The following is a 9,551-nucleotide window of genomic DNA, read 5'->3' as shown; positions in this document are numbered from 1 at the left end:
TGAAGGGCTGAAATAAAGACAATGACAGGTTGGTGTTGACTATCATTATACTTTTATGTATTAAACAATTAGTTTGTGGAAACAATGCGGACAATCGCTTAGTGTTAGATGTGTAGAGGTGTTAACTACGCACTGTTCGGTAACCTGCATTGCCACCAGGTATCAAGGGGGGCAGTGCAGCGTTACCTCGGTGTACATAACGGTTGGGGTCAGACGAGGTGAAGTGGATCGTAGCCACAGTTTGGGGAGAACCAATCAGACAGTTCCAGGTGGGAATGTGGGATTGGTTGTACCTGGCCACAAACAGGTATAGGAAGGGTGACCACGCAGAGCTCGGGGAGTTCTGTCCCTACACGAAGACCGAAGCCCGGGCTGAAGACTAGCTCGGACCCTGGACCAACCTTCCAGCCCTTCTGAGGGCTACGGCTCGGCGTATCCAGTGGTCAGGACCCACCGGGCCAGCGGTGGGTCAGATAGCCTCCCCTAGGTCCCAGCCGGAGGACTCTGGGATAGGGTAGTGGTAGACGTGCAAGTCCCGCCAAGCTAGGAGGCTGTACCTCCTTAGGTATCAAGGAGACCTGTGTGTAGGTTACGCTGAGTCCGGAGGCTGTACCTCCTTAGGATATCGGGTGAGGGGACCGGATACCCCTCTGTGTGTTAAGGACTGTATAAGGAAGGAATTACAATAAACAGTGTGCCTCCTAAATAAGTTTATTCGTCTTTATAAACACTACAGATGTATATATTTTTACAATCCATGTTTTTGGGTTGGGCCATAGAGTAGTTTTAGTAAAAAATTGTCATAAACAAATATTGTATGGACAATTGTATTGGCTGCAAAAACCTATTAATATAATTTCCTTAAATTTTATACCCTTTTTTCATGGCCAATAGAAACGTGCAGTCCACAATTTCTCAAGTGACTAAAGTTCTGCTTTATAATGCATATTTTGATACAAAAGCACAATGCAGTTCCTTATGCCAAGGTCGCAGAACTTTGCAGGCTGCTATCACAAGGCACTTGCAGCCAAGGCAGAAATTGGTTTTAATCGCCTTTGCCAATCGTGCTATAGGTATCTATTAAGAGACTTTTCCGTGGAAGGGACTTCCCTCCGACAGCAGAAGACGACATCCAGGCAGCCAGCGGCCCCACAGAGAGCACCCATTGGTGGCGATCCCTCTCGGCTTACGCGGAGCAGCTCAACTGCGCGAGCCGCTCGCTCCCCATTGACAGCGTGGCATCTCGTCAGAATACTCTGGTTTTAGTATCTCGCTCCCCATTGACAGCGTGGCATCTCGTCAGAATACTCTGGTTTTAGTATAGCCACGGCTTACATTGTAGGCAATGTTAATGGTACACACACCGGCTTTTGGACTGACAAATGGTATGTTCTTCAGAATCAAAATATGTATTTATACTGGAGGAATCCAATGAGCTATAAAGGTCTTTTTCACAGACGTCCAGTAGAGGCGGGTCAGAACGTTAACGTTCTTGGTGCAAATGACCGATTATGTTTTAGGCGCAGACACTGGTTCTGTTGTATATGTGTATTATGTAACAGACATGAGTTCTGGTTTTGTGCATTTAAACTAGTTCTGATGTAGACATTCGCTATGGTACGGACACTGCTGCTTGTAGTGACACCGATTCTGATTTTGGTGCAGACACGGCTTCTGGTGTTGACCCTTGCTCTGGTCGGGACACTGGTTCAGTTTCAGATTCAGCCCCTGGTTGTGATGTGGGCTGAGGCTGGAGAAAAGCAAAGCCAGGCAGGGTGTGCCGCTGGTCGGGTGGTGTAGAGAAATACAGCTTCTGTGCCTCAGAGTAGCGCTGCTTCACAGGGATCACGTCGCGATAGCTCCAGTCCTACACACACACGATGCGCGCACACACACACGCACACACATTGCGTGCACACACACACAATGCACACCCAAGGCAGCACACAAGCGGAGAATCCATGGTTAAAAACCAGGGTCACCACCCTCAAGCAAACTCGTATCCAATGTGGCTGCGTGTAATTACACAAAACACAACTGAATTTGCACATGACACAGAGGTTAGAGCAGCGAATAAAACAGCTGTAAATGATGAAACCGAGAGGTTGCATAGTCTGCTTGTGTGGCATATTGCCCGCTGCACCCATGTGCAAGGAGTCAGTGGTTTCATATCCACAAGTAGACTCAGTGGGGAATAAATCCCATCCCATCACGCATCCTCTACCTCCATCTAATACCCCCACACGCAGCGACCCATATTCACCTCATAACGAGTCAAAGATCCAATGTTTAATTTTGTAGAAAATATGGCCAAGTTCCATCTGAATGCCATGAGCAGCTATGTAGGCTGATACATTACATGACAGGGTCATGTGGCCAACACCACGCCTGGCCACCCTTATTTGGTTCCTACTTACGTTAACACACCACACCAGGTACTTATTTAAGGCTAAGCTAACCTAGGGGAGGCTCAAGGACAAGTCACACTTTTCACTTATGGTGTGCATTTCCAGGATTTGAACACAGGTGGCTAGGGCATAGCACAGTACACTTAACACTGCATCACCACTCCCCCACACATCTCACATATGCACTCCTACACACACACTGTCATGCGCGCACCACCACGCGCGTGCCCCCGTGTCCTCCTCCCTCCGTTGTCTCACCTGCCAGTTGTAGTTGAAATTCTCGAGCAGGAGGATGCGTGCGGCGTTGGAGGACACGGAGTCGGGAGGCTCCGGACGCGGCAGGTCCGAGGCGCTCACGTCCGCGAAGATCAGCGCCCCCCGGATGGCGAACCAGCCTCCGTACACGGGGTGCATGCACACCCCAAACATCTTCTACTCCACCAGAACCACCAACGCACAGTTCATTGGGACTGCGTTATATATATTTTTTTATCCACGTAACCTATTATGCAGTAAAGGTAAAAAAATACCTGTGCTTCCTTCCTCAGTTGAGCAATGGGATGGAGATAATCGCCTTTGGAAGATCAGCAGCCACATGCTCATAGTGGGGACCGGTCTGCCATGAGAGATCTGATCTCAATGGGCTCTCACTGGGTTTTAAATAACATCTCTCCATATTACAAGTATAATTCAGAGCTATGAGATCCATTCACCTTCCTATTATCCTTTTGATCCTCAATTATTTTCAGATAACTGAATGACAGGAAGAAACAAAAATCACAACGATGACATTGCACCCGTGGTTGAGGTTTCTGTACGGTGGCGCGGCAATCCTGCACGGTGCAATCAGACGCAGGGTTAGCGGAAAAGCTGAGAGACAGCGGTGAGAAAGAGACCGTGGCCACACCTTGTTTGCAGGCCAGGGGGCGTCGCGCACGTCCTCGGACCGGTAGTAGAACGCCGCGCCGGCCACATGCGCCGCCGTCTGTACCAGCAGGCGCGGCCGCCGGCTGGGCAGCACGTCAAAGTCGTGGATCACCTCCACGCGCTGGCCCGGGAACTCCTGCCATGCGGCGCACGCAAACGCACAGTCGTGCACGCGTGCGTAGATAGCCCCGTTTTGTCACAGAAAATGCTAGAAATGTGCCTCATATCTGTGGGTATTATGCGACTATATTTGACCACACTTGTCAGCAGTAGTGATGGTTGGTGAATGTTGGGACCACAGGTGTTGGAATTATAGCATGGTAAAACAATGTATTTTTCTTCAATAATCTCTAACATTGCACTATCAAACCCTGATAAATAAACCAAGAATAAAAACGGAAATGTACTTACCCCAGAACATTTGCATATCTCAAGGCTGCCTTAGGAGCAATCTACTTAACTTTTTTGGCCAGTTTCCTATTAAATGTAGTTTTTTTATGTTAAATAAATCCGAGTATCAGGATAAAATCAACACAAATTAGGAAAAAGTACTCGGATAGCTACATCAGAAACCAACTCCCAGTACAAAAAATATTTGGAAATGTGTTTCATGACAGAAAACGTGTTTACTTCATTGACCAACGTGCCTTCGGGATCAATTTATCTCAGTAACATTTGCTTAACAATTTGGTCAAAACTTCAGTCTCATCAGCAGGGTGATAGCTGTGAAATGAATGCCACCGGGTAGTCCAACGTTACAGATAATAATGATTTACTTATTTATCCAGGAGAGCCACACTCTTTCAGGAGGGTCCTGCTTTGGGTTTTTATTTAAGATATATTTTCAGCCAATGAATGATGAGTGTGTTTATATAACTGGGATGAACCGGAGCACCAGTAGAAAACCCACGTGTGCGAGGGGGCAACACTCTATCCCCATACGGACGGAAACGGACATCGGTCAAGTCGGTCGACTTGCTGTACTGCAGAAACGAGGAGGAGCGAGGCACCTGTGTGACGGCAGAGAGGTGAAACGCCGAGCACTCATCCACGGGGTCGCGGGTGCCGCACCGCTCCGGCCGGGACAGGAATGGCAGAAGGGCGAGCTCGAACATGGACGGGGTGCTGATGACGAGCACGCCCAGAGACTCTGCTGGCACGGGCAGGCGGAAGCCCTCCAGCACCCGCTCATTATACCAGCCCACCTGGTACACACAGCACACCACATCATCATCATACCAGCCCACCTGGTACACACAGCACACCACATCATCATACCAGCCCACCTGGTACACACAGCGCACCACCATCATCATACCAGCCCCACGGAAACACAATTATTATACCAGCCCACCTGGTACACACAGCACACCACATCATCATACCAGCCCACCTGGTACACACAGCACACCACCATCATCATACCAGCCCCACGGAAACACAATTATACCAGCCCACCTGGTACACACAGCACACCACCACCATCATACCAGTCCCACGGAAACACGATGATTATACCATCCCACCAGGTACACACAGCACATACTAATGACACCAGCCCATATGGTACACATAGCACACAACCACCATCATACCAACTCACCTGATACACAATGATTATACCAGCCCACCTCAAATGCTGTACACAACACACAATACAGTAATCAGGATACCAGCCCACACACAAAGTACATAACACAATCACTGCCACAATATATACACACTACAGGACGTCCACGGACAACACAATTAACATTACACATCCACACGCGTACACGCAAAACAAAGCCCATTCACTGTCAACTTCTCAACAACCCACGTGGCTCAATGTCAAACGAATAATGAACATGTCTAATGGACAGCGTGAATTACACCGCACACACACAGTACACACACATCAGACACACAGTACACACACAGCAGACACACAGTACACACACAGCAGACACAGTACACACACAGCAGACACATACACAGCAGACACACAGTACACACACAGCAGACACAGTACACACACAGCAGACACACACACAGCAGACACACAGTACACACACAGCAGACACAGTACACATACAGCAGACACACACAGCAGACACACAGTACACACATACAGCAGACACAGTACACACACAGCAGACACACACACAGCAGACACATAGTACACACACAGCAGGCACACAGTACACACACAGCAGACACGCAGTACACACACACAGCAGACAGACAGCACACACACAGCAGACACACACACAGCAGACACATAGTACACACACAGCATCGGGAAGCATTCACAGTGCAGTTCCTTGTAGATTGTATTCAATCAGGTACTGCAATTAGACGCGTGCACATACGATGTACTGTAGATATCAATAAACCACGCGGTGAACTCTGCAGAGATACAGTATAATACTGTATGCTATATGTGTACACGTGCTACACACGTGCTTATTCCGGGTGTACACGTGTACTGTAACAGGGTGGTCCAGATGTCTTGTAACCCCAAGTTAATTGATCCCCAACACCCCCCCCCCACCCCACTTCCTTATTCATTTCTGTTTTCACACCCATTGGTATACACGAAAAAAATATATATTAAGTTTTAGATAATGAAATGCGGGTTACAAGACATGTGGACCACCCTGTACACATACCGACACAGAGGACAAAGCACACGCAACGCTCCCTCTGCCGTGCCACGTGTGAACCTCGGCGTTTGTACTGCCACCGTTGTGTTTGCGTCGTCCACCGTACCGAGTTGTGTACAGGACGTGTACTCGTACTGATGTCCTACGCCGTGTGACCCCGTGTGCTTGTTCTGTGTGCTGCACTGCTGTAGCGCTGTGTGTGCTGTACGATACAGTTGTGCAACTCGACTGCAATGGTCGTTAAGTACAGTACTGTGTTGCGCTGCATTGCATCCGCTGTGTAAACAGTACAGTGTCCTTGCGTAAATAGAACAGTGTCCTTGTGTAAACAGGACAGTGCAGTGTCGTTGTGTACACAGTAGTGTCCTTGTGTAAACAGCACAGCGTCCTTATGTAAATAGTACAGTGCAGTGTCCTTGTGTATTACTCTGCACAGCGATCCGTATACCGTGTCCCGCATCGACAGTGCGTGTCGTGTACTGGTGTGCCACCAACCACGTGTACTGCACTGGTGTACCACCAACCACGTGTCGTGTACTGGTGTGCCACCAACCACGTGTTCTGCACTGGTGTGCCACCAACCACGTGTACTGTACTGGTGTGCCACCAACCACGTGTCGTGCACTGGTGTGCCACCAACCACGTGTACTGCACTGGTGTGCCACCAACCACGTGTCGTGCACTGGTGTGCCACCAACCACGTGTACTGCACTGGTGTGCCACCAACCACGTGTCGTGTACTGGTGTGCCACCAACCACGTGTACTGCACTGGTGTGCCACCAACCACGTGTACTGCACCGCGCTACGCGCACCGCGTGTGTGTATGATGCAACACGTGTGTGTGTGCTGCACAGCGTGTGTGTGCTGCACAGCGTGTGTGTGTGTCCTGCACAGTGTGTGTGTGCTGCACAGCGTGTGTGTGTGCTGCACCGCGTGTGTGTGTGCTGCACGCTGCACCTGGAAGCCGTGGCACTCGAATCCGAGCGGCTCCAGCCGCTGCCTGATGGTGGCGAGGACGGAGGAGGCAGGAGACGTGGACATGGCGACACGCACCAAACCCTCCCTGCGTGTCACTGTGGGTGTGAGCTGTGTGTGGGTGTGAGCTGTGTGTGTGTGTGAGCTGTGTGTGTGTGTGAGCTGTGTGTGTGTGTGAGCTGTGTGTGTGTGTGAGATCTGTGTGTGTGAGCTGTGTGTGTGTGAGAGCTGTGTGTGTGTGAGAGCTGTGTGTGTGAGAGCTGTGTGAGTGAGCTGTGAGAGAGCTGTGTGTGTGTGAGCTGTGTGTGTGAGAGCTGTGTGAGTGTGAGCTGTGTGAGTGTGAGCTGTGTGAGAGCTGTGTGTGTGAGCTGTGTGAGAGCTGTGTGTGTGAGCTGTGTGAGGGCTGTGTGTGTGTGAGAGCTGTGAGTGTGAGCTGTGTGTGAGAGCTGTGTGTGTGAGTGTGAGCTGTGAGTGTGACATGTGTGTGTGTGAGCTGTGAGTGTGAGCTGTGTGTGAGAGCTGTGTGTGAGGGCTGTGAATGTGAGCTGTGTGTGAATGCTGTGTGTGTGAGCTGTGTGTGAGAGCTGTGTGTGTGAGCTGTGTGTGTGAGCTGTGTGAGTGTGAGCTGTGTGTGTGTGAGCTGTGAGTGTGAGCTGTGAGTGTGAGCTGTGTGTGTGAGTGTGAGCTGTGTGTGAGAGCTATGTGTGTGTGTGAGCTGTGTGTGTGTGTGAGCTGTGTGTGTGTGTGAGCTGTATGTGTGTATGAGCTGTGTGTGTGTGTGAGCTGTGTGTGTGAGCTGTGTGTGTGTGAGCTGTGTGTGTGTGAGCTGTGAGCTGTGAGTGTGAGCTGTGTGTGTGTGAGCTGTGTGAGCTGTGTGTGTGTGAGCTGTGTGAGCGGTGTGCGTGAGCTGTGTGTGTGTGTGAGAGCTGTGTGTGTGTGAGCTGTGTGTGTGTGAGCGGTGTGCGTGAGCTGTGTGTGTGTGTGAGCTGTGTGTGTGAGCTGTGTGTGTGTGTGAGCTGTGTGTGAGCTGTGTGTGTGAGCTGTGTGTGTGTGAGCTGTGTGTGTGTGTGAGCTGTGTGTGTGAGCTGTGTGTGCTCGTACGGGCGTCACAAAGCTCTGCCCCCTCCCCCCCCCAAAAAAAAACATGCTTCAAATCGAATTTTTATTTAAAGCTTTCGTGACTGCAGTGATTCATATTCTTGGTTCTTTCGGTAAAGTCACGTTGAAGGGAAACAATAAATAATAAAATATATATAAAACAATAAAATTCTCACGACGTTTCGACTGCAACACAAGCAGTCATCAGCAGGTGTGAAACCCAACGGCAAGAACATTTGAAAGAAGTGGCGGTTTGTATTTATTTATGTATTAACGTTAGCACCACGGAGAGCGATTTGATAGTTTGTTTAGATGGACGAGTCCATCTATTTTTTTATTTAAAGCTTTCGTGACTGCAGTGATTCATATTCTTGGTTCTTTCGGCAAAGCCACGCCGAAGGGAAACAACAAAACAACAAAACATATATATTTTATTATTTTATTGCCTCCCCTCAACGTGACTCCACCGAAAGAACCAAGAACACGAGTCCATCTATGTTCGGAAAAGAGGAGGGGGGAGACGAAAAATTAATGTATGCTGTCTGAAAGCCACCGTAAGCGTGAACAATCAATTAAGACCCGAAATGGTTTATCAAATCCTTCCAATGATTGCTAAGCCAGAATCCATCTTCTCGGTTGAAATTGTCTCTGTGTTTGTATATGTGGATAGGCTCATGAACGACTCTATCATGGTAGCCAGATGGCTTGCAAAGAACCTCTGTCTTGGAGAAGTCAATGTCATGTGAGCCTACTGAATTATAACAGTGATCTGCCACGGCCGAGGTGTTGGTCCTACCGTGTTTTAGGTCTGCCTTGTGTTCACAAATGCGGTCCGAGACATGTCGTTCGGTTTCTCCAACGTAACTACTACCACAGAGGCAACTGTATGTCCAGAATCACATCTTTTACAGACGGAACCAGATCACGGATTTTATGTAATGTGTTGAAACGGACCTGGATCTTGTGTTTATTTAAGATTTTGGAGATCTTTTTTGTGATCCCCGCAATGTAGGGTAAAGTGATGGTTTTGAAAGGCTCCTCAAGAGGGTACTTCTTCATGGTTTGAGTGAAAGCTTTGCGGATTATATAGTCGGAGTAACCATTAGCCTTAAGAGCTGGTGTACGTGCTTGAGTTCACTGCCTTTGTGTTCCTGGTCGGATATGCATTGGGCTCTATGGTGCAGAGTCTTGATGAGAGAATTCTTCTGTGATGGATGGTGGTGGGAATCCGGTTTCAGATGAGCATCTGTATGGGTAGCTTTCCTGTAGACAGAGTGGCTCATTGAACCATCAGGTCTCTTTTTTGTTAGGACATCCAAAAAAGGTAGCTTGCCACCTTTTTCGACTTCCATGGTAAATCTGATGGCTGGGTGTATGGAATTGATGTGGTAGAAGAATTGGTCTAGAGCAGGCTGGCCATGTGGCCAGATGACAAAAGTGTCATCCACGTACCTCTTCCATAAGGTTGAGCGCAGAGTGGCAGTCTGGATGGCGTCA

The 9,551-nt window shown here is 49.0% G+C and overlaps 1 protein-coding gene across 3 annotated transcripts; it reads right to left on the bottom strand.

The window, feature by feature from the left end:
- Positions 1-695: 695 nt before the first annotated feature.
- Positions 696-7,972, bottom strand: MMACHC (metabolism of cobalamin associated C). 3 transcript variants are annotated; one of them, XM_032965918.2, is made up of 5 exons: positions 6,939-7,972; positions 4,346-4,540; positions 3,316-3,471; positions 2,667-2,840; positions 696-1,867 (listed from the first exon to the last, which is right to left on the bottom strand). In XM_032965918.2, exons 1-5 carry the CDS (start codon positions 7,434-7,436, stop codon positions 1,613-1,615), a joined length of 1,278 nt encoding a protein of 425 aa, XP_032821809.2. In that variant the 5' UTR covers positions 7,437-7,972; the 3' UTR covers positions 696-1,612. The 3 variants fall into 3 exon arrangements, with proteins under 3 accessions (XP_032821809.2, XP_075927910.1, XP_075927911.1); XM_076071795.1 differs by lacking the exon at positions 6,939-7,972 and adding an exon at positions 6,408-6,515; XM_076071796.1 differs by lacking the exon at positions 6,939-7,972 and adding an exon at positions 6,087-6,350.
- Between the last annotated feature and the right edge of the window lie 1,579 nt (positions 7,973-9,551).

The sequence above is a fragment of the Petromyzon marinus genome, chromosome 35 (assembly GCF_048934315.1).
Source record: "Petromyzon marinus isolate PM22_M1 ecotype Great Lakes invasive population chromosome 35, UKy_Petmar_22M1.pri1.0, whole genome shotgun sequence".
Taxonomy (NCBI): Eukaryota; Metazoa; Chordata; class Hyperoartia; order Petromyzontiformes; family Petromyzontidae; genus Petromyzon; species Petromyzon marinus.
This window is presented reverse-complemented; position numbering and strand designations above follow the sequence as displayed.

Bases quoted from the DNA above. Each gene is read 5' to 3' on its own strand.
- MMACHC (XM_032965918.2), bottom strand. From the start codon at position 7,436: ATGTCACACTCACAGCTCACACTCACACACACAGCTCTCACACACAGC. The intron at 2,841-3,315 runs GTGTGGCCACGG...CTGGTGGAGTAG, and splicing joins CCCCCTGGCCTGCAAACAAG to AAGATGTTTGGGGTGTGCAT. The intron at 1,868-2,666 runs GTGAGACAACGG...GTGTGTGTGTAG, and splicing joins ATTTCAACTACAACTGGCAG to GACTGGAGCTATCGCGACGT.